The sequence below is a fragment of the Amblyomma americanum genome, chromosome 7, assembly GCF_052857255.1.
Source record: "Amblyomma americanum isolate KBUSLIRL-KWMA chromosome 7, ASM5285725v1, whole genome shotgun sequence".
In the NCBI taxonomy this organism is placed as follows: Eukaryota; Metazoa; Arthropoda; class Arachnida; order Ixodida; family Ixodidae; genus Amblyomma; species Amblyomma americanum.
The window spans coordinates 126,531,062-126,555,203 of record NC_135503.1 but is presented as its reverse complement, the minus strand read 5'-3'; the positions used below and the strand labels follow the sequence as shown (position 1 = coordinate 126,555,203).

General features: G+C 49.1%; 1 protein-coding gene across 7 annotated transcripts in view; it reads left to right on the top strand.

The window, feature by feature from the left end:
* LOC144099540 (hydroxylysine kinase) overlaps positions 1 to 23,914 on the top strand; it is a 117,769-nt gene extending 93,855 nt beyond the window's left edge. For all 7 annotated transcript variants that reach the window (XM_077632924.1, XM_077632918.1, XM_077632921.1 and 4 more), the window contains one exon: positions 23,759 to 23,914. In XM_077632924.1, coding sequence (XP_077489050.1) covers positions 23,759 to 23,899 — 141 coding nt within the window. In that variant the 3' untranslated portion in view covers positions 23,900 to 23,914. The remainder of the gene's footprint in view (positions 1 to 23,758) is intronic.
* Positions 23,915 to 24,142: the final 228 nt, after the last annotated feature.

Below are 24,142 nucleotides of genomic sequence, written 5' to 3'. Positions count from 1 at the left end.
GTCAGCCTTCGAGTTGCCCTCGACTCCGGTGTGTGCCGGTACCCAGAAGACCTTTTGCTTCGCTTTGAATCCCGAGGCTCTCGCGCCGAGGAGGATGCGTAGGGCCTCCCTGCAGATCCTTCCTTGCTGATATCGTCTGCAGGCCGTTTTGGAGTCCGTTATTATAATCTGTGGCTTGTTTCTGCGGTAGCCTTCGACCGCTGCAAGCGCCACAGCGATCTCCTCCCCTTCTGCCACCGTACGTCCTCTCGCGGATGCGCAGCTGATCGTGTCGCCCGTGTGGTCTACGACCGCCACCGCCACTCTCGTGATGCTGTTGCGTCTATCCCTCGGATATAGTCCTGCGTCCGTGTACACCGTGTTTTCCTGCGTGGCTAGGTGTCTCTCCATGTATTCTGCTCTTGCTTGTCTTCTGGCCGCGTGTAGGTTGGGGTCCATGTTGCGCGGCAGTGGGCAGATTCTGAGGGTTTGCCGGATTTCGTCCGGAATGTTCTCGTCCGCATCTGCTGTGGTTTCCACTCTGTGGCCAAGTCTTCTCAGGAGTTGCCTGCCTGTTTCTGTAAGTTCTAGTCTTTCTAGCTGTGCGTTCAGCTTGGCCGCCGCCAACTCCTCGAAGGTGTTGTGGACTCCCATCTGTAGTAGCTTGTCGTTCGGGGTGTTTTTCGGTAGGTTTAGTGCGGTCTTGTAGACTTTCCTTATTAATGCCTCGATCTGTTCTTTTTCTCTCTTGATCGCCGGGTGGTAGGGGAGGGAGTACGTCACCCTACTGACTACCAGGCTCCTGACTAGTTTGAGGGTGTCCTCTTCCTTCATGCCGTGTCTTCTGCTGGAGACTCTCTATCATTCTGCCGACTTGCTCGGTCGATTTCTGTAGCAGGCTGATCGTGTGGCTGCATTTGCCGCTGCTCTGCAGCCACATGCCCAGAATCCTTATGGTGCTTCTTTCTGGTATGTTTTGGCCTTCGAGCTTGATCTCTAGGCTCGCCTCCGTGGGTTTCCTCGCTACTCTGAGTAGCTCCGACTTGTCTGTCGAGCACGCTAGACCCCTTGCCTTCACGTATTCTTCTATGCAGGTCGCGGCTCTCTGTAGTCTCTCTTGTTTTTCTCCTAGCGATCCACGGTTGGTCCACACCGTGATGTCATCCGCATACATGGCATGTTGTGTGCCTTCGATTTCCCCAGTCTTTTGGCCAGGCCGATCATGGCTAGGTTGAAGAGCACGGGCGAAATCACCGACCCCTGTGGGGTTCCTTTGTGGGGGGTGTTAAAAGGTTGGCTTCTCACGTCTCCCAGCCCCACGGTGGCAGTTCTGCCAGCGAGAAAGGCCCTCACGTAGTTGTGAGTTCTTTCTCCGCAATTTATGTTCTGGAGGCCCTCCATTATTGCCGGGTGGCTGACGTTGTCAAAGGCCCCCTTGATGTCTAGGGTCATGACAACATTCTCTCAAGCCTTCGGGATGTTGGCGAGAACGTCCTCCTTGAGTTGTAGGAGAACGTCTTGCGTAGACAGCTTTGACCTCAATCCAAACATGCTGTGTGGATAGAGTTGTTCTCGCTCCATCCATAGCTGGATTCTTTTCGTAATTCTTTCGTACAGCTTTCCCAGGCACGAGGTGAGGGAGATCGGTACCGGGCCGTAAGGGAAGGAAAATGAAATGAACAATTACTTTTAAGGAAAGGAAATGACGCCTGTACACATTTCTCGCTGGACACCCGAATCGAGCCGTATGGGAAGGAAAAATCAAGCAATCAATCGATCGATCAATCAATTAATCGATCGATCAATAAATTAATCTAACGATCCGATCGATTTATCAATCAATCAATCAATCAATCAATCAATCAATCAATCAATCAATCAATCAATCAGTCTTAACGCTGTCGTGTTAAAATCCCTTCCCTTACGGCGCGGTTCAGGTGTCCACCAAGATGCGCCATTTTTCGCTCACGGCCAAGGACGCCGACGACACCGGCTTTTTTGCGACACGAGTGCGCGTTCACACTTGTACAAAAATACGGCGAGCGAAGCGAATTCGGCCGCTTTTGACGCCGACGAAGGCGGAAAGCGGCGCGGCGAGGGCAATCGGGCTGGACCCAAATTTTTCGCGTCCGCCGCCGTGACAAACATGGCGGCGCCCTTCGACGCAGGACCCCTCGCCTCGGAATGAATTTGCCGTTGTCGCGGCCTTTTTCAGCGCGTTCACTGGCCATAAATCGGACACCGGTACATCGCTTCGTCTCACCTCACCTATAAGCAAAAGTATAGGTGATAAATTTGCTTTATTTTCTATTTAGAGTGACGAATGTACCGCTACTAGCGCCGGTCTTGCTCACAGTACTAGTTCCCGTCCTGACAAGCAGATGACGCCACTAAGCTGGGCGTTTCGTTGCGAGTCTGTTTGCATACGCTGAACTAAAAATGGGAATGTGCCTGCGTTTACGTGCATATGCATGCATACGGTTCTGGTACGTAAGCGTACATACGGTTGTGGTACACAGACAGCATCGATTTATGCTCTTTTCTAACCATATCTGTGTACGCCGCGTGCGGTGACGTGGTGGCCGGGAAGTGTGCAAAAAGGAGAAACAGCAACGGCGCGGCGGTTCCGCCTCGCTCGGGCGTCAACAGATGTGAACGTGCCCAAGTTTTTCCGGCGAGCGAATCCGCTTCGCTCGCCGGGTTATTGGACAAGTGTGAACGCGCAATAACGCTGTCGCGTTAAAACGGCGCCGCGCGCGAGTTTAGGGTTCCTTGGCCTAAGCGAATGAGGAATGGCTTGTTTTCGAAGTCGGTCGGTCCGAAACACGAGACAACAGCAGGGCGGCTCGGGTGGACCGGCGGTGTGCGTTTTTTTCCTTAACCTTCTTGCTAGCTAGCCAGAGCGCCTAACATCGGCACGTGTGTTGTAAATTGTGCTTCTCTCCTCTCGTTGTAGCATCTTCGAGTTAGCCACGGCAGATTACACCGAGGCGTGTGTTTGATATTGTGTGTTTTGTTTTGCGTTGCGACATCTTACCTCTGAAATGTGGCGGGAAAGTCACCTATTGGCTGCTAAAGAGTCAGTTTTGGTGGGAGGATTGACTATTGACAGAGGATGTAGTTTTGGCGGGAATGCAACGAGATGGGTGCGCGAGAAGGAGAGCGCGGGGGGTTGGGTCATTGCCCCCTGAACAGCTTTCAGGCCTGCGCCCCAAATTTTGACATCACATCCGATAGGCTGACACTTGCAGAAGCCGCATCGCCAGCGACATGATTTTAGTCCCTGCTGTTCTTTCTTTCACGATCCCTGCGCCGCGCGGGCCGGTGTGTTGCAGCGGCGTGGTCGCGTTTGTCGCCTCTCGTCGTTGTTTTGCGGCAATTTTGTTTCCGTGTGCGATGTGCAGTGGATACTAAAATGCCGAACAAGTGTTGTGTGCCGGAGAGCACCGGCAATTACGATACGGGCAGCAAGATGCAAGTGTTTTCTTTCCCAAAAGACGACGACACTTTCAAGAAGTGGTTACGCGCCATTCCAAGGAAGGACTTCGTGCACACTTCGTACACTAAGGTAAGTGATGTTTATGGTACTGTCATGTGCTCCTGGCTGCTTTTACTTAATCAGCACGTTTATTGTGATACTTCCGAAGCCCAGACAAATTGATTGTGGCCACATTTCTTTGCTGCAAACACGCTTATAGAGAAAGGGGCTAGCATTAGGCTATTTTAATAAGTGGATTTTGAGATGTTTACGAAACGTTTGTACATTTGTGCAGGTTTGTGCTGATCACTTCGACGCTTCATGCATCGAGACGACGACATCGTACATGGATCCGAGAACAGGAAATGTTCTTACAGTTCGATTGCCAGTACCGCGGTTGCGCCGTGGATCGGTGCCTACCGTATTTCCCAACTGCACTTCGTATCTCTCAGCACCAGACAACAGCAAGAGAGAAGCCGACTAGAAGCTTCCCAACTCGCCCATGCGGTCAAAGGATCACTGGCGTCATATGAAGCGGAGCAGGAGAGAGACCAGTTTTCGTCACTCGAAGAGCTAAAGGCGCGCCTGCAAGTGGCCTCAGTGTCAGTGCAGTGGACTGTGATAAAGAAAAGTGTATGATGTTTTTGAACATCACCAACGATCGTGAACCTTGGTTGAAGGCGTCATTGACAGTGTTCGGAAACCTCCAAGTCTCAGCCTGCTACCAAGGATCCGCGATCAAGAATCTTGGTAGCACTGTTGTTCCAGACTCGGTTTGCAAAGTAAGCTCCTTGTTGGAAATTTGGAACCTGTGCATGCTGTCTGACGAGTCTGGAGAGCGTTGTAGTTCTCGCCACCTGTTGCTTGCAGTAAATTTCCTTCTAGACAAATTGGAAGCAAGTATAATGAAAACAAGAAAGGGGCTGTGAAATTTTTAAAGGAACAGCTAACACTGCTCTTTGCAGAGCTTATTCAGTACAGCACACAGGTAATGGTGTTTGCATGCATTCTCACCACAATATCGCCGCATGCCTACAATTACTTGAGAAAAACAAGTACACTAGCCTTGCCCCATCCGAGCATTATTAGAAAAGTGCTCATCTGTACAAATGTGCCCAGAAATTGATTCTTGTGATGCAACTTTTCTTCACTATGTTTCCCAGAGATTTAAACATCTCCAGCCACATGAAAATACAGTGACGTTGATGCTTGACGAAATTCATATCAAGCCTTGTTTTGATTATAAGGGGGCAGCATATGTGGTGCTGCAGTGTATTCCAGCGAGGCAGCCACATCTGTACACGTGTTTATGATACAAAGTCTGCTGAGCTCATTGAAGGAGGTAGCACACATTCTCCCGGTAAAAACCATACAAGGCGACCAACTTCATGCCATCCTGAAGAAGGTGATCATACGCTTAGAAGAGATTGGGTATAGGGTCATAGCCGTTGTTTGTGACAATAACTCTCTAAACAGAAATGTAATGAAGATGTTTCTGCCAAAGCCAATGCTTCGTCATGTTTATCCACATCCGGCAGATTCAGATCGGCCATTATTTTATGTGGTAGATGCTGTACATCTTTTGAAGTGTATCAGAAACAATTGGCTGAATCAGAAAAACGCGGGGACTTGCTTTTTCTGCCCACGCTTTGAGCTTTCAAACAATGATGTTCGTCCTGAATGCAAAATGACTGCCTCATTTAAGAATTTGAGAGATCTACATAAAGAGGAGTCATCTCTACTGATAAAGTCTGGGTATGGCTTGACATCCAAGGCACTTAATCCGAGCAGCTTGGAACGGCAAAATGTGAAGCTGGTACTGTAGGTTTTTAATCCACACGTAGCCACAGCCCTGGCAGCGCGCAGTAGTGAAGCTGATTTTCAACATGCGGCAGCAACAGCAGATTTCATCAAAATCATTCTTCGCTGGTTGAGTATTGTCAACGTAAAAACGCCAAATAAAGGCTTCCATCATCGTACTGTTTACGAAGAACCCATGTCTTGCAGTAGAGATGACTCAAAAGTAGCTTTTCTGAATGGTTTCATTACCTGGCTTGATGTCTCGGAATTTTATGGGCATGACACTGGGGTCCTTACCCAGGACACATTGAGTGCCCTAAGGCTATCTGCTCAAACCTTACTGGCATTGGCAAAGTACTGCATAAGTGAACTTCATTTAGGTACGTCCTACTAGGGAAAGTTCAAACGGATCCTCTCAAAAGTAGTTTCGGACAGTACCAGCAAATGACTGGTGGACAGCTTTGTGAGACAGAGGGCAGGATTCGCCTTCAAAATGCCCTGCCAAAGATGAACACTGATGACTTCAGAAACATCGAAGAGACAAACAGTGTCACAGATGTAGGAACCTCCTTTGGTGTTCAAGTTGTAGACGCTGACCTTGATGCACTCAGAGAACGAATGCCAGTTATTGGTTATGCTGGCGGGTATTGTGCGCATGCTACAATGAAAGTTTTAAAGTGTGAAAGTTGCCGTGGACACTTGGTTGTTACCGGAAGTGAGATGGAAATGGAAGAATACACCCATTCCTTAATCGCACAACTGGACCGAGGTGGACTCAAGTTTCCCTCTGCCCTTGTGATTACAATAGCGATGTACACGGAGTTTGTAGTTACAAAGCTTGTGACACAAAGTGCCTGCACACAGTTTCTCCATGGACCCAACCAAAGGAATGTCGTTCGGCAACTGACGCTTCTCTCCATACCGATGCTTGAGGACAATAGATGCATGTGAAAATGGGCATGCCTATGAGCTCCTTGTCACACTTGTTGCAAACTATGCAGCAAACATAATGCTTAACAACTTATGCAAACAAAGGAATGATCAACTTTATATTATAAAAGAACAGAAGGCAAAAAACAGAAAAGCCCAAATGAAATGGTATGCAAAACAGCGCTGACGGACGGGACGGAAGAAGGCGAGACTGACACACGCCCATGTGCACATGTGCACATAAAACCCAAGCCAGCTTTGACGCGCAGGTTACTAGGCTTACCGCTGCGGGATACCCGACGAAGATCTTATCTAGCATAGCAGAGTCGATATTAAAAGAATGCAGAATTCAGAAGGAGACGCGCAAACTGGACACTAAGCACATAACATGTATTCCGTATGTTCACCAAGTTTCGCATAACCTGAAAAAGATTGTGAACAAAGCCGGCGTAAAGCTCCTTTTCTCTGCCAGGAACAAGTTGGGAGGCCTGTGCAAGAGAGTGAATCAGGAGAGTGGAAAGAAGTCTTGTCAGAAGAAACACAGAAACAAATTTGTCAACTGTTGCTGTGGTGTAGTGTACAAGGTCCCACTGTCATGCGGCCGTTTCTGCATCGGAGAGACCGGACGGTGCCTCAACGATCGGCTACGCGAACACGCGAAAGACATTGAAAACAAGTCACGCCGAAATAATATGGTCATTCATTTCGCAGATTGCGAAGAATGTGAGGCGTTTTTGAACCAAACAACTATCATCGCCAAATATAACGATCATACCTCGCGCCTGATATCGGAGGCCTTTCACATTCATGCATTAGGCAACTCATGTGTAAGCCAACCGTCGGTGACTCTAATCCCGCAGGAGATCGCTTATCTTAATCAGTGATGAGGTCCCGAATGTATGCCATATCATGTTTTGCACCGCATTTCTTCTTCCCTTCGATGCTTTATATTGCCCCCTCTTTTGCAATAAACCATTTGGTTGTTAGTCAGCGCATGTGTCTGTCTCGCCTTCTTCCGTCCCGTCCGTCAGCGCTGTTTTGCATACCATTTCAACATGAACCAACCAGCCCGACTCAGCCCTCTCCTTGAAAGCCCAAATTTTTCTTGAAAAGTAATTTTCCATAACTTGTACACCGCATATTTACTTACTTTAAATTGCACTACAGGTATTTTATTGCAGTTTCCTCATGTGATTTCTTTGGCGAAATTCTGCCTGTTGTAGTGCTATGAGCCTTCTTTTGTTTGCGTCATGCATGCTTTCTAGCCCAGAGTTTAAATGACAGTTCTTTGTTTTTGATCTGAAATTTTAAGAGTTTTTTGGAAAGTATTTTGACAATGAAGTGCAATGGTGTTTTTTTTACTGAGCTGGGCCTCAGACAGTGCCTGCTGTGGTAGGTGAATGACTTATTTGTCACACCTTTTGTCTGTATGTGCTCTTCTTGTGCAGTGTCTATTATTGTACTATTGCTGCAGTGTCTATTATGTATTATTGTATTAGTGTCTATATTATTGTGCAATGCAGTTTGTGCAGTGGATTCCTTGTGCATTCCTGTACCTGCAGCAGTGAAATGAGTGGTTCTTTGTGTCATTTATTATAACCTAGTCCACAGTTTAGTCGCAAGTGTGTTTAATGTACTGTGGTTTCTTTGCATGTCTTCTACTCTACAAAGTAATATGTTGTGTTTTATGCCATTGAAGGGCGGCCACCTACTCTGGAAAATGGATGAAATAATATTTTCTTCTAACCTACAGTTAAGATGCGAGTATGATTTTCGTTTTCTACCTCTTGGCATTGCAGTTTGCTATGTTCTGCTTCCTCTCATTCATCTGAAACTCGTGCCGTGCCACAGGGCCTACTTTAATACACAGATTGGTATTGTAACTGCGTGTATCTCTTATCGGTGCAACAACTTGTTTCGGCTGTCAGTTGTTTACGATTTTATAGCACGCAGTATAAAAGGCAACATCCGTCTACATTACAGCGCAATATCGTTTTCTGCCTGTCATGTATTTTGGCCGCGAACGATGTGTAGTCGTAAATATCTGTAAATATGCATACAGAGAGAGTCTGCTGTGATAAATAAATATGTTTAATTTTGTCCGTAATCTTAATTATTTGTCTTTGCCCTGATAAATCGCGCGGACGTGGCGGTCGACGAGCCTGTCTGTGACATCAGTTCCCGCGAGGCGAGCGCATGGCAATCGCTCGCGGCCCTCAGCCGGCGCGCAGTGACGTCGTTGACGTCGCATCACGTGACGCGTAGGCCTGAAAGCTGTTCAGGGGGTAATGGTTGGGTCTGGCAGCCGAACAGATCGGTCGTGTGCGGCCGTTGGTGGTCCCGGGGCCGCGGAGTTGGAGACACGAGTTTGTTGAGCAGCGGCAGGCAGGTTGGCCGTGTGGTGGCCGGCAGTGGTCCGGAGTCGTGGAAGTTTGAAGTTTTATTTTTAGTTAAAGCGGAAAGGCTGGAATCTTTCCTCATATGTAAAGCAGTTGTGTACATATTGTAATAAATAACTTTTTGAGGACAGCCTTCAAAGTGCCTCACCGTCAGAAGACCTGTAGACCTGTCTGAACTAACCAGTCGAGAAGAACGTCCCCAGGGTCACTCACGAGACCCGCCCTCTACCACTCCACGTCAATATCTGGATCAACAACATCGACATCAATGATAGAGAGAGAAAGAGGGAAAATTTATGCCTGCCCTCATAATTTTTTAGAGCGTGCGCTCTTGTTCCTTTCTCAGTCCCTCAGTTTTGCGTCAACGTCATCGGCGGAGGCCGCACTGCCATCCGCAGGTGAGAATCATCCATTCTGTCTCTCTCCATCGTCCTACGCTGGGTTATTCGACTTTGGTTGAGCCGCTCCCAAGCTCGGGCAAAACGAGCACCATGTGCGCGTGCACGCTGCCCAACCATGGCGGCAAGAGGTTGCGGCCAGTGGTATGAAAGCTATTATGGGCCTTCCTGTCCAGCTCAAGTTTAGGAAGAAAGCCTTTATTTTGACAAGGCTCTGCAGAGTGGCTACCGGTGATATTTTTATTTCCAATCTTTACTGCATGTACAATATATCCTAGCTACTATTGTACAAAATACATTTTGCCAATAACGTTTTCTTTTCCGGTTTTTATGTCCTGATGCCATCGCCGAAAACGAGAAGACCACTCCGCAAGTTGTCCAGGCGTACATCGGCAGGCGGCTGCCCGCAGCTTGTGACCGGTGGAGGCGGCCGTAAAAAGCCCGTGGCTGAGGTGCTAGCTGGCTGGGATAGCACCTGGGCGCCTGCCCTCAATGCAGCCGCTCACTCGAAACCAGGCGTGCTCCATCAGCAGAGCCTTTGGCGAGGCGGTCGAGCCCTGATGAGACCACACAGGACTAATTAATCTCTTCCGTGCAGCCTCCACATACCCGCCTACACCTGCGGCTCTTCATTATGTATTTAATAAACGTTCAAGCATTAAAATTGATGGTTTACTCATTTTCAGTGCATGTAACTATGGAATGTTGCATTTACAAAGTCACTGCATAGACAATGGTTGCTGAAATGAAACATTCGTCATTGATGGATTTGGAAGTGCAACGCACAGAATGCATAATAAGCAGCGTTGGGAACGGGTAATGCGACTGCTAGTGAGTGTGCCTGGATGCATACGGTGAACAACCGGCGGTTAAGCTTGGGTGAGAAATGTACGGTAGCCATTAAGTGTGGCTGGATGCCTGTGACAAACAACCAAAGCTTGGACGGGAAATATTGGGTAACCGGGCAGCTGGGCCGGCTTCCCTTCTTGTATATGTCAATGAGGGATATTGTATGGCTAATATTGAATAGCCAAGGAATGCGAATGACGCCAGTCAATTACCTTGCATGCTATTACTGGCTGCTCATTGAAAAACGAATGTATTGCACTGACTCAAACACTGAATCGGGCAGCGCCCCTCTCAGACGCCATAATAGGTCTTTATTGGAGCCAATCTTCCCTGCTATTCGACCAATGCCGGGCCTTTTTTAACGTGCTGTTTGGGGGATGAGCTTATATATGCGATCACTGGAAGAAGAGGCGCACAAAATGCGCCAGTGTTCGTATGCAAATATATCTTGTCTACATAGCGCACGACGAGCGGGAAAAGTTTGTATGGAGTGAATAAAAATTCACAGGACTGTTCCGCGTGTTTAATGTGATCTTATCGCCCCCACCACCTGGATATGTAGTTTTCATACTGCCTCAGACGAAATATATCGATCGACACCGCTGAAATCAAGCTCGTGCTCACAATTCTTCAGCGGCGTGGGGCGATCCGCGAAGAATCACAAAGGCACTCGAGTCAAAATTCTTACGACAGAATTAAGCTCGTTTGCTAGGAGACTGCATAGATTGCAGAAAAGGCCGGTGTAACCCCTCACAAGGAGAGCGCCGCTTCTAAGGGTGCAAGATGCTGGTCGCCCAAACCACACAGAATATATGTGGCAGCGTATTCGAATCTTTCTGAACACTGGCACCCGTGGACCCGTTCTCTGCCTTCCTCCGTGCATGTGTCGAGCGCTCATGCTTGTTGGCTTCTCTCTCCTGGCGATCACCTCACCCAGCGGGCAATTAGCCGCCCCCTCAGATGCTTGCTTTGTAAAGGTGAGGCAATTGCCCCGCAATTTTCAGGAAACTCGCGGGCTTTGCGCCGAGTTCACTCCGCAACTCATCGGGCCGCGTTTCGGGACAGGGTTTGCTCTACGTCATGTGAGTGGTTGGGGCGCATGCAGGCGCTCGCGCGCAGATGGCGCTCGTTCTGCCCGAGCTTGGGGGGTGGCTCAACCAAACTCAACCCAGCGTACGACAATCGAGAGAGACTGAATGGAAGACTCGGTTAACGCAAAACTGAGGGACTGTGGAACATAGAAGAGCGGGCGCTCTAAAAAAAGTTCCTAATCAAAGACCCGAGTATGTATACGTATAACGCGACCGGCGCGCACATACTTGCCAAACCACACGGCCGCGCTCGGCGCTGTTTACTTTGTGAGCTCTCACTGCGCATGGCTCTCACCGCTTTATCGAAAAGTCGTAGGTGCATTTCCAGATGTTTTTTTTTTCTCTTTCTAGGCACTGCGGCCTAAGCAAAATCTTGTTTGCACGGTTTATGAAGTAGAATATTACAATACGTGGCTCACGCGATATCACGCGCACAGGTCAAGTAGAGGCATGTTCATTGTCGGCGAGCCATTAATATTGGTGGGACAATATTGACCAACATATGCCGGGATGTATGCAATTTTGGCGGCCAATTCAACTGGCAGGACAATGTTGAACGAAAGATTCTAGAATCTCCAAACGACACCACATGTCTTGAACTGAACGCGGGGTTATCTTCCTGAGATTTACGCATGGTAATTACGCCACCTGCACCGTACATAAGTCTGCACCTTCGTCCATTCGCTGCCGTTGTGAACAGGAGACCCGTGCGGGCCCCGAAACGTCAATTGTTTTTTTTTTCTTTTTGGCGAGTGCTCCTCTTTTCTGTCATTATGTTCCCTCCTAGCCAGACGGGATTCCGTCAAACACTCGGCTACATTTCTTATAAGCGATCGTTACTGGCGGGACAATATGTACTAACGAATCCTAATATGTGTGCTACACTGGCCACATATAGCGACTGCTGCGACAATATTTGGCAGCGCAGTCCAGTTTGTATATATTACTGGGAAGTCTTCCCAACTGCCAGAGCAATGCTGACCAACTTATACCAAGATATGTCCGATACTCACAGGCTATAAGAGCTGGCATGACAACATTTACTAACGTATGCCATGATGTACGCCACTCTGGTTAGCTATCGCAACTTCCCGGACAGTATTTCCGAGTATGCCAGGTTGTATGCAATGTTGGTGGACCATTATTCCTGGCTGGCCATCATTGAACGTTATTTGTTCGTGTACGCCAGTGTTGGGGAATAAATGTGTTCTTGAATGGGCTCGCCATTATTGGTTACGTGATGGCAAGAACCGGCCAGCGTAGGACCATCGGTCACCAGTGCGTTTCCAATATCGGGCCGATTACATGTGCTGCCTGGGTGCCAGCATAAGCATGAAGGATGAACACGCTTGACAGCATCTGTCCTGTGGTTTCTTGCCAGTCTTTGTTGTTTGCACAAAAACGTACGTCACGAACCGAGGTGCGCACTTTTCATGCATTAATGAGCACCAGCCGACAAGAACGCATAGAGCTCATGACGGGATGCACGCGCCACGAACAACGCCCACTAACGTTGACTGAACGTCGAAAATATATTGAAGCTCCAGCATTTCGTCTAGGGAGTCCACATCAGCCTTTGGTCCAAGATACATGAGAGCTCGCGTGTACGGCGGCTGCGAGGAGACACCGAAATGACCACCCATGGAGCGCCAAGACTGATGGACACCGTGCCATGATACTGTATCATGCCTTGCGTACGTAATAACAGTCGGAAACGTGAGACTTGCCATGTGGAGGGGCTCTATTTTGGCGTATGCACAATATGTGGAGAAATGCTTTCCTGTCGATGTACTCATTGTCGCGCTTCTAGTCTTGCTGCACCCAACTGCATTCCACGAAGGTGCAGAAGATTCGGAGACTGTGTCAACTCTGTTAGCAAACTTGAGGCTCGTCGTGACCGGGAGCAGCCGATGTCGACGCACCAAGAATGTGCAAGTAACAGGCGAAAAATGCTTCGAAGGGTACCAAGTAAAGCAATGAACAACACATGACGTCCCAACGGCACACCGCGGCCCCACGGCGCATAAAGCAGTGTGAGACGGCACTGTATATACACACCATAGAAACATGCCAACATTTAAGTGACATTTTCTTTTTCAGGAGTGAAGGTATAACAAAAATAGCTTTTTTTTCATCTACTTCGTTAAAGAAGTCTTAGGTTTTCATTATTTTCAACCAGTGGGAAGCACCAGTGGGAAGATGAAGAACTCGAAAAAGAACGCGCCGCTCTTCTCGAGAAACGGAATGTAATAGCCTTTGAAACGGGGTGGATTACCACCATGCTCGGTTAGGGCCGTTGTACGATCGTTTTGGAGCGCCTTCCGCCTCGTCCGTTTCGGGAGCGGTCCGCCAGTTTTCGGCCGCCAGGCGGACGTGAGGCGGAAAGGTGTTGTACGATCACTTTGGCGCTTGCGAGCCAGGCGGATGGTCCCAGCATGCCGATTGGCGCGCCGGGCATATCCGTCTGTCCAATAGCCTTCTCCGGCTGGTGGCAACCTAGCCGGCGCGAGCGCACCGCCAGCATCGCTCCACGCGCCGAAACGTATTGTTGCGTCGAGGGCTGCCACAATATTTCTATGAACAGCAATGGCCAAGAGCTGCCATTAGAATTATAGATATTCCGGACATGTCCTGTATTCTTGGGGAAAAATTAATATTGGTAAAATGCACGGTACTCTAATGGAAATGTTGAAGGTGATGGTCTATCCCTTCAGTGTCTTGTAAGTTTTCCATCGCTCGCATCGGCCAGTTGACGATACCAAAACGTTAATAGCAAGCCTGTAGATGCGTGATTGTTATAGCCAAATATTCCAATATAAGAAAAAATGTGTCTATGCACCCCTCCTCGTTAGAAACGAAACACTTTTTTTGCCAGTAAAGCCCTGCGCCAGTCCAGTCCGGGAAAGCGAAATATTGTTTTGGAGACTGACATCAACAGCTGCGTTATGCAGACGCATGTAAGACAAGGGCAATGATCGGCTTTTTGTTCCGGCGTGTGATGCCCGGCTTAATTTCCGAAGTTACTTAACTACATCTAAACAATTACTAAAAGTAAAAGTAGTCGAAATGTCTGCTTGCACTTGAATGAGCATTTGCATATCAGCGACGGCTCTGCACATTCATCGTTTTGGGGATACGCGTACGCTGTGATCGGCATTAAAATAAAAACACCAGCCGTTTATCTCAGTGGTAGATTAACTTTAGATCATTTTTCCGTCAGCCATAAGCGAGCAGCTGCTAGGCGCATTTCGTGAGTGTTTTAGTTTTTCTCTTCAGCCTCGCGTATCGCCTTATGGGCACTTCATTTTATGCTGAAATAAAAAATATTGCAATTCTTATGCAGCGAAGAACGAAACGAAATGCCAACTATTTCGCCAACAGAGTTGCGTGCACCGACCTGCTCAGCCACACCTACAAAATTAAGTATTTTGCGAAAATGACCGCCCCAAAACAGAAAAGGTATTCACTTTGAATTCCACATTCCCTTTACTTTTTCTCTCCTTTTTTTCCCTTTTCTTTTTTTCAAGTTCGCGCTGGGAAAAGAAATGCGAAGCTGCGTTCTCTCCCTCGCGTGCTCGCGAGGGACCGATGCATAGGCGCCCCCCCCCCCCCTCCGCTCCCCAAGAGTGATGCCCAAAGGAACGACATGCGTCGGGACCAGATCCCCCTCCCCCCCTTCATAGCAACAACCACCACCACCACCACCACCATCGCTGCCACTGCCCAGGCCGCGCTCCCCAGTTCAGTCGACGGATGGCCATTTTGCCCCGGCAGGCCGGGGCAGAGCAGAACCGAGGCGGAGGGAGGAGGGGCTCGGACGTCACTGACGTCACGGGAAAAGCAGCCAATAGCTGCAATCCGGTCCCCGGCCGGATGCGCTCGTCCGCCAGAAAGTTGAAGTTCACCAACTTTCCATCCGTTCGCCGAACGAGGCGGATCCGCCAGCTCCGCTCGCGAAACGGACGAGGCGGAAGGCGCTCCAAAACGATCGTACAACGGCCCTTACGCGTGCACGCACGCCGCCTAGTGGAGCGATCACTGCCTAGCGCCATCTATCAGAGAAATTACGATGCACGTGTACCCGTTGTCGAGTTGCACCCCCTCACCTCTTAATTTCATTTCTCCATTCTGCCTGCTGTCCTTTATTTCCGCTGCCCCAGCTCAGGTGCTTCAGTATCGATGGCAGATGCCGGGGCTAGCAAAAATCTTTTCCTTTCTTTTTACTACTATTTTTTTAATAAAACCACTACCACCACCACCACCCCCTCAAGATACGTCCCAAACGGAATTTTCTTCGTTGGGGGGTTCAAGGTGGTCCTAGAATTAGGATTGCGGTGCGATATGGTAACGCCTCAATTAGTAATTTCATGCATGCTATGTTTACCTATTATTTAATTGCGGTTTTAATTCTATACCACATCCCATAGGGTTTTATTTGCGTACCAAATCTGGTACACAACTGTGTCTGGATGGGTGCCCCTGGTCGGAAATATATAGTGGAAGGAATGTGTACATGCACAGCGGTCCCGTAACGGGGGTCTTCCAACACGGTTTTTTCATTCAGAATGTAAATATGTAAATAAAAGTTTTTTCTAATGAGGACATATTTTTGATGAGGGGGGACGAATGGGAGCGCGCAACAATTTCAATGGCCGCAATTTTGGATTCGAGAAACCGAAACTATGCCGTCATTTCGTCCCCTGACGTCATACTCACATAGTTCAACCTCTATCAACCATATCGAACTGTGACGTCATTGTTGGCACGGGGCAGGTGGTTGTTTCTATACTCCGTCTCACAAGATGTTTGCAGCACTACGAAAGGTACAGCTCTCTCGTCCAATCAGGATGGCGCGCACTACATTAGTGTGTTCCTACGCGCCTGTGGCTCGATCCACCTGATGTCCAGGTGGCTTCTTTCTACCTCTATTTATAGTAGCACCGAGCCACAGGTGTTCCACCGCGCAGCGCCGCACCTTTCCTCAAAATCCAACGTTCAATTTTCAGTTTGCCCCGCCGCGGTGGCTCAGTGGTTAGGGCGCTCGACTACTGATCCGGAGTTCCCGGGTTCGAACCCGACCGCGGCGGCTGCGTTTTTATGGAGGAAAAACGCTAAGGCGCCCGTGTGCTGTGCGATGTCAGTGCACGTTAAAGATCCCCAGGTGGTCGAAATTATTCCGGAGCCCTCCACTACGGACCTATTTGTTCCTCTCTTCTTTCACTCCCTCCTTTATTCCTTCCCTTACGGCGCGGTTCAGGTGTCCAACGATATATGAGACAGATACTGCGCCATTTCCTTTCCACCAAAAACCAATTATTAACCAATTATTAATTTTCAGTTTTCTCTCGCTTCTTTCCCTCCTTTATCTCTTCCTTTACGATGCGGTTCGGGTGTCCACCGAGATATTGTCTTTCTTCTTTCCCTCCCTCCTTTATCCCTTCCTTTACTGCGCGGTTCGGGTGTCCACCGATATATGTGAGACAACCAGGGTACTGTTCTCATCAGTTCCTCTGTTGTCGCGTCGCAGTAAATTTCAGTAATCGTGTCATGTGCATATAAATTTATTTACTCCAGCGTGCCGAGGCAGCCGAGTGTCGATGGTGGCGAAATGCAAAACAAGCCCATGTGCTGCGCGAGAGGCAACGCACGTTAAACGGGTTCGATCATCTCATCGTCCTCATAACAACTGAATTCAGCACTGCTGGTTGTGTCGTCCTCCAGGTTGACAACAATGGCCAGTCCCTGGTCAACAACATCGTCGATGATGTGGTCCAGTTTTCTCTTCACATCTTCCTCACTGATAATATGCTGCACGTAATTCTTCCATTTCTCAACAGTCACTTGCGTGATGCCTTGCCAAACCAGAGGCTCGACGTCTTGGAGCTTAAACGTCTTGTTTTGGCTGGCCACGAAGCCCTTGACGTCGCTCCAGACAAGCTCTATCGGGTTCAGTTGGCAGTGGTACGGTGGCAGGCGCACAACGAGATGGCCAGCAGCTTTAGCAATGCAGTCGACACGGTATTGCTCCCCACCTGTGTTCACATTGCTGACAAGCTGCATGAGCTCGGCCTTCACCATGCCGCTGCTCCACGCGACACCTTTTCCGGACAGCCAAGCCTGTATGTCCTTTTTGAGGCTACTCATCCGCGGCACTTTATCCTGCTTCACAGAATGATATGGCGCGTTGTCCATCACTATAACGCTGCCGGGTGGTAGTAGTGGGAGAAGTCTCCTGGAGAACCAGTTTTCGTAGTGTTCCCCGTTCATTTCCTCGTGGTAATCGCCCGAGTTTTTCTTCGCTCGGAAAACTTCCGCTGCGCCTTCGACAAAACCTTGCTCACTACCGCAATGCGTCACAATAAGCCTGCCACCTTTGCCACTGGGGTTTTGTAGACCAGTCGACAGTCCGGATCGATGCGCTTGGTGTGCAGATTGGATGGTGCAGTCAGTCCACACTCGACTTCGCGTGTGGCCGGCGTTAACCCACGTTTCGTCGGTGAAGAAAATAGGCCTACCCTGGCGTCGCAGCTCCGCTATCTGGCGCAGGTACCGGCGGTGACACTGCACAATGTGCGTCGCTTCGATTAACATCGCATTCCGAGAGCGCTTCTTATATCGGAAGCCAAGTTTCTTCAACATCCTCTGCATTGTCGCTGCGGACACGGTCGGTAGCGTTTCGTCCTCTTCGAAATGCGCAACCACCTTCGCGATAGTTGGAATTTCCCCTCTCTGGAAAAAGGTGTGTACCACCCTTCGCAACACGCTCAGGTCAAAATCGTCCAGCTTCTTCGTCCGCTCGCGGCCTCTTCCGCCAGCACGCTTCTTCGGTGACAACACTCGGCCCGCGTTCAACGTCTCCGTTGTCCACTTGTAAAGCGTTCGCTCGCTCACCTGCGTGAGTTTTGCCGTCCTCTTGATGAGCGCATTTGTACTCCAACTGCCCCCGCACTCGACGCGAAGCGCTTCAAGAACATTTAAAGCCACCTGCTTCGCCTGCTTGGGGAAACAGCACACTGTCGGTGTAGAGCACACAGGAGACACAACAGACTCGTCCGACGCCATGTTGGAAAGTGGCGACGCATCACTACCTCGCAGCAGGCCTCCGCAGAGCTGTGTCCGTACGGGCTTTGTCTGGTAATTTCACCAGTGATTGAAACACTCCCTACTATTTAAATATACCTGTCCAAATCATGTTTTTAGTTGCAATGCTTATTGTTTTGATTAATAGTCATACACTCCTCAAATATTCGAGGGACTATTTTCTGCGTTTCTGCAGCCCTGATTGGACGAGAGAGCTCTACCTTCCGTAGTGCTGCAAACATCTTGTGAGACGAAGTATACAATGCTATTGTATATGGCGCTAGAAGTCTCAATGCGAGATGTGCTGTTATCTAGTTGCTGCCACAGATGGGGCTGTGATCTCAGGGCGGTAGGAGACTCCACGAAATCTCGAACGTGATGAGTAGTTGCTGCCACAGATGGCGCTGTGATCTCAGGGTGGTAGCAGACCCCACGAAATCTCGAAACGTGATGAGTACGAGCTAACGCTGTTCAAAGAAAACGGAGAGGATCGGCACAAGACACCATCCACAAAGTCCATGGCAATAGCTTTTCGCTCATACCGAAGGAGGAAACAGGCACACCTAAGGCTTCAACGCCTGTGTCCGATCACTGGCGAAGATGTGCAGAAATGGAAGAAAAAATGCACGCCTTTACGTGTTCGGTGCGGCACACCTGTGTCCGATGACTGGCGCAGATGTCCAGGAATGGCAGAAAAAGTGCACCCCTTAACGTGATCGGTGCGGCACATGTTAAGATTTGTGGATTGTGTGTGCTCGGTGGCGTACCAGATTCCTTTCGCTTGACAAAAGGTGTATATCAGACAGACGGGGCGGTGCTTGAGTATTCAGCTAAAAGAACACGAAAAAGCAACGTCAGATGTATCGAAACACCGCGCTGAGTGTGGAAATGAAAAGGATTCTAAGGCGATATTTGGAGAACCGACGTACTGTACCGGCACCGCGACCAGCGTACCAGAGAGATTATGGCAGCGTTTTTCACAAGGAAAAAAAAATAAGCGCCTGCATTAGCCAGCCCTCTATCACAATATTTGATGCGGAGATACGGTTCTTGGACACCTGATGTGCCATGGGTCATAGAAAAGGGCGCGCCGCGCAATCTTTCGAGTTTTTGAGTTTGTTCTTTCTTTACTATGCTGCAATGCGGGCTCCATGATAAATTCCGATCTATAAGAATTCCCAAAAAACTGGTGAGATGCACGATAGGCAGTGACATGGCCCTCAATAGTTAGCGGATAAAGAGTCATACTTTTGCGCGTAAATGCCACTATATCGCACTTCTCGGCTTACACGCTCAGACCTTGCTCTCGGAGATAGGAAGAAGTTACGGTTGCTGCCCTCTGAAGTCTTGCTCGCGCCTGGAGACGCGTCACAGAGGAGGCCCAGATGCAGATGTCATAGACATACATAGAGATATGGACGGTAATATGTAGGTACTCCGGGAGTCTTCGAGAACCGATTAAACAAAGTAGTGCTAGATGAAACAAAGTAGGACTGAGCACTCCGCCCTGGGACACGCCCCGGTAGGTGCAATGCACGGGCGAGGAGCCATCATTACACAAAATAAAATATGTTCTTTTTGATCAGATAGCTTTGGATGCACTATACATCCGTCCACAGATTCTAACAGCCTCTAGCGCATCAAGGATGGCCTCATGTGATACGTTATCGTATGCACCTTTGATATCAAGAAAAAATACCGCGCACATGCGCTTCTGGCGTTTCTGTTGCTGTACTGTGGACAAAATCTAATCCCTATCACACACCTGCTCAGATTTCTTGGCGGAAAATCATGGGGCTTGTCGATTCTATCAATGCTGCAACTCTACAAAGCACTATTTTTGGCATTTCTGCGATATAGTGCACCAGTGATTTCAAGCACATGCAAGGAGAATTTGCGTGCCCTCCAAACTATACAAGATCAGTCACTTCGCACATGCCTGAGTCTCCCTCGCAGCGCATCAACAGTTGCTACCATTGCAATCGCCCAGGACTACCCACTCACGACATATATAAGCCTTGACACCCTGTGGATCCACATACGCCATCTAACAAGGACTCCCCAGCATCACCTTGTGTCAGTGGCGGATCAAAGACCACCCGAAGCGTTTTCAAAGCTTATAGCAGCCCACCAGTCGCCCATCCCATCACAGTTCACTCCGGCAGCACGGCCTTCCTCTGCGCTGTGGTGTCTGCGGGAGCCATGCGTGCGGCTTACAATTCCGGGCATAACGAAAAAATCGAACTTATCGACACCGGCCAATAAGCAGTTGACACTCTACCTGCTCCACCCCGCATATAGTGACCGCACTCATGTGTATACAGATGGTTCGGTCTCAGGTACAAGTTCAACCTACGCCGTGGTCATTCCTGCGGGACAGACCAGTATTATTCAGCAAACTTCGCATCGGACAACCTCCACTAGGTCAGAGTTGGCTGCTCTTCGTGCGGCTGTGCAGTACATCGGTGCACAAACACCCCACAAATGGGCTGTGTTCTGTGACTCAAAAGAAGCCCTACAGTGTCTTAATTCTGCTTTATGCCATTGTAATCACGATCAACTCGTAGCTGAATTAAGACATCTCCAACACAGGCGCAGGAAGAGGGCCATGACATCGTCTTGAAGTGGATACCGGGACACTCTGGCATTGTTGAAGATGACGCAGCTGACGCTGCAGCTCGAGCGGCTCACGGCAGTGCCAACATTGTCCAGATACCGTCGACAAGAGCCGATGAAGCAAGACATCTGCGAATGCTTGGCCGAAGAGAGCTTTTAGCGTCATTGTCTTCTCCTGGCAACTCCACATGCCATCTGCACCGCCTAGACCCCTTACTTCAACTCGGTTCCCCGTCCGGCCCCTCCCGTTGCGATGCTACGCTGTTGTGTCGCCTGTGGCTGGGAGTGGCGTTCACAAATGCCTACTCCCACTTAATCGCAATGGCAGCCTCTCCTGCGTGTGAGATCTGTGGGTGCGACGAAACTATAGAACGCCTCCTTTGTAACTGCCCTCGGTTTCAGCGTGAGCATGCACTCCTGGCTGCAACACTCCACCGTTTAGACCCTCGGCCCCTTAGTGGAGCCAAGATTCTGGGTCCTTGGAATAAGCATTCATCGCAGAGGACAGCTTTGAAGGCACTTTTCAAGTTCTTGAAGGACTCAGGACTGAGTGCAAGGTTGGGAACTATCAGTGTGTGCCCTGTGTACCCTGCAAGTAATGGCCAACGGACATGCGGAAAAGTGATCCTCTCCCTTGGTTCTCTCCCCTTTCTATCTCTCCCTCCGTTCCCCTTCCCATGTGTAGGATAGCAAACCCGGCGCTGCCTTGTTAACCTCCCTGCATTTCCGTTTGTCTTTCTCTCTCTCTCTTTGAGTTTGTTCCTTGTGTTTATCGCCTCAAGTGATTGTTTTCTTCGCCGTTCTTTCGGTCGCTTTTGTATATGTGTTTTCCTCCTGAATAAAGTTCCGAGACTGAGTGTATTAAAAAAATGCGTTTAACCTAGAAATCATTTGTGCAGCACCCCTTCGAAGCAGTCTACCTAGCAGTCTGTACACAGCTTCCAACGCTTCTTGAGGTCTTGTAAACAGATGGAAAACGCTTTTTTTTTGGCAGGGCTGTCAGCTCCTTTGTCGTGGTGTCTTGAATGGCCTCCACGCTCACCATCCAGCGACCTTTTAGGGCTCTCTTCTCACGAGAAAACAGGAGAAAATCGCATGGGGAGAGTTCAGGCGAGAATTGCGGATGGAGAAGTACAGTGATGCTGTGCTTGGCGAGAAATTTTGTCATGTTTCGAGCAGTGTGCGGCCTTGCGTTGTCGTGGAGAAGGTTCCATTGTCCAGATGCCCATAAGTCAGGGCGACGGCGTCGCAGTGCATCACGCATATGTTGGAGCACTTGGGTATAAAACTCCTGATTCACCGTCTGACCTTGTGGGAAGAACTCGTGGTCGTGTATGACACCTCTGGCATGGAAAAAAAAACTTTCAGCATAGTCTTTAATTTGGTCTTCTGTCGCCGCACCTTTCTCGACGCCGGAGAGCTTGTGGACCGCCACTCGGCACTGTGGCTCTTTCTGTGAGGATCGTATTGAAAACACCTTGTTTCGTCTTCAGCAATGATGCTGTCAACGAATGCAGCATCCTCCTCCGCCTCGGAGAGAAAATCAGCGCTCACTGAAGCCCGTGTATCCTTCTGGTTCATTGTGAGCGAGTGCGGCACAAGTCTGGCATTCAGCTTTCGTTTCTCCAAGTTCTCAAGAAAAAATTGATGGCATGTTGTGTTACTGTCTAGAGCATCTCATAGAAGGCGGACTGTAATGGTGCGGTCTTGCTGTACGATTTCCTTGATCCAAGTCACGTTGTTTTCATTCCGTGAGGTAGAAGGGCGCCCCTGCCTTGTGTCGTCTTCCACCGACATTCTCCCCGAAACGAACCTCCTGTGCCACGCGAAAACTCGGCCCGCCATAATGTCTCGTTGCCGTAAGCGTCACGAAGGAGCTCATATGCCTGTCTGGCTGTCCTGCCAAGTTTCACATATAATTTCATGTTTACAGGGTGTTCGAGGTGAACGTGCATCTCTCCACATTCACTCGCTGTAGAATGCGCATACTAGTGACAACGTATTTTCCTACATGTAGTGCCATCTAGCGGCTGCCACAGCAACTAACATAAATAGCTCAGGTCAGCCGGAAAGGATGGCGCTCCACATACGCACCAACATTTGTTTTGGGGAATAATTTATAGAGAAAAAAAAACAGATCAGACTCGAAACTTTACGGACAAAGTTTGTAAAATTTTATTTGCGAGACAGCGCTTGTGTTGTGCACCTGTTCTTCGTCCGTCGTCTCTGTTCGCGCTGTATTTTTTTTTAAAGTGACGTAACAGGCCTAAGAAAATAAACAAATTTCGCCTCATTTCAAAGTTAATTTTGGCGGTTGTAAATATATGAGTTTCGCAGTGCGGAAGAGGCTTGAGACCAACAATTCCGCAGTCCGGGGAGCGACACAACCTGCTTCCCGGTTTTAGACTTTTAAAAGCAGGCGGAATCCCTAGCTGTGGTAGCGAATAGAGCTGCCCTAGACGCCAACCATTAAAGTGAAATGACTGAAAGTTGCAGCCTGGTTGAATTCGGTATTCATAAATTTTCCTGTACGGCCATAAACGACAGCGTCGATACCGAGGTAGCCAGGAGGAAACTAGGAACAAAAACTAGAATAACAGCGGTTTGATTAGATGGTTGGGTGAGAGCAACTTACAGTCCACTACACCATATAGAATGAAATGAATATGACATGCCTGCAAATTTGCTTACATGTGACTACATTTGCTTAAAGCCATTTCTGCCGCTCCTCCTGAGTTTACACCCGGGCCTTACTTGACTCTTCTACTCCATTTCGACAATGTTCGCAACTACTGTTACGGTGTGAGGATGTGCCTTTTCATTTCTTTTTTTTTGATGACGAAACTAGTGCGGTAGGATGAAGGCCGAGCAAGGCTTGCTTTCGATGGAGGCAAAGCTGAAAAGGCGCCTGTTCGCTGTGCAATGCCGGTGCGCGTTAAAAATGCCCAGGGGATCGAAGTTATTCCAGGGCCTTCCTTTACGGCCATCTCTATTTCTTCTTTCACTCTCTCCTCCATCCCTTCCGTCATGGTGCGGTTGAGGCGTCCCTCGAGAAGTGAGACGGTTACCGTGCCTTTAATTTCCTCAAAACCAATTTTCATTTTCCTTATCAAAGATACCTTCACTCTGTTGCTTCAGTTTTTACAGTCCGGCGGCTGGCGAACACGATGGGCAACCTGCTGGGGGCCCAGGAGGAGCCATTCTCGAGAGCGAGTGCAAGACCACAGCCACGTCGGCCACTTCAAGTGCCTGTCGCGGTCCTGGACGCGGCTGGGCTAGAGTGGCGGAGTTGCTTCCTCCCACGTGGCGCAAGCCCCGGAAAGGTGCGCTTGTGGAGGGATTGAAGGGAAGCGCTATGGTGAATGGTTACGACGACGTGACAGATGCGCCGTGTGTACAAGGCCGACAATTGAGTACGCTCACTTTTGCTGCACAAATCGCGGATCACGGCGAGAACAAACGTATCATTATCATCATCAGCCTGACTGAACCCACTGCAGGGCAATGCCCTCTCCCATGTAT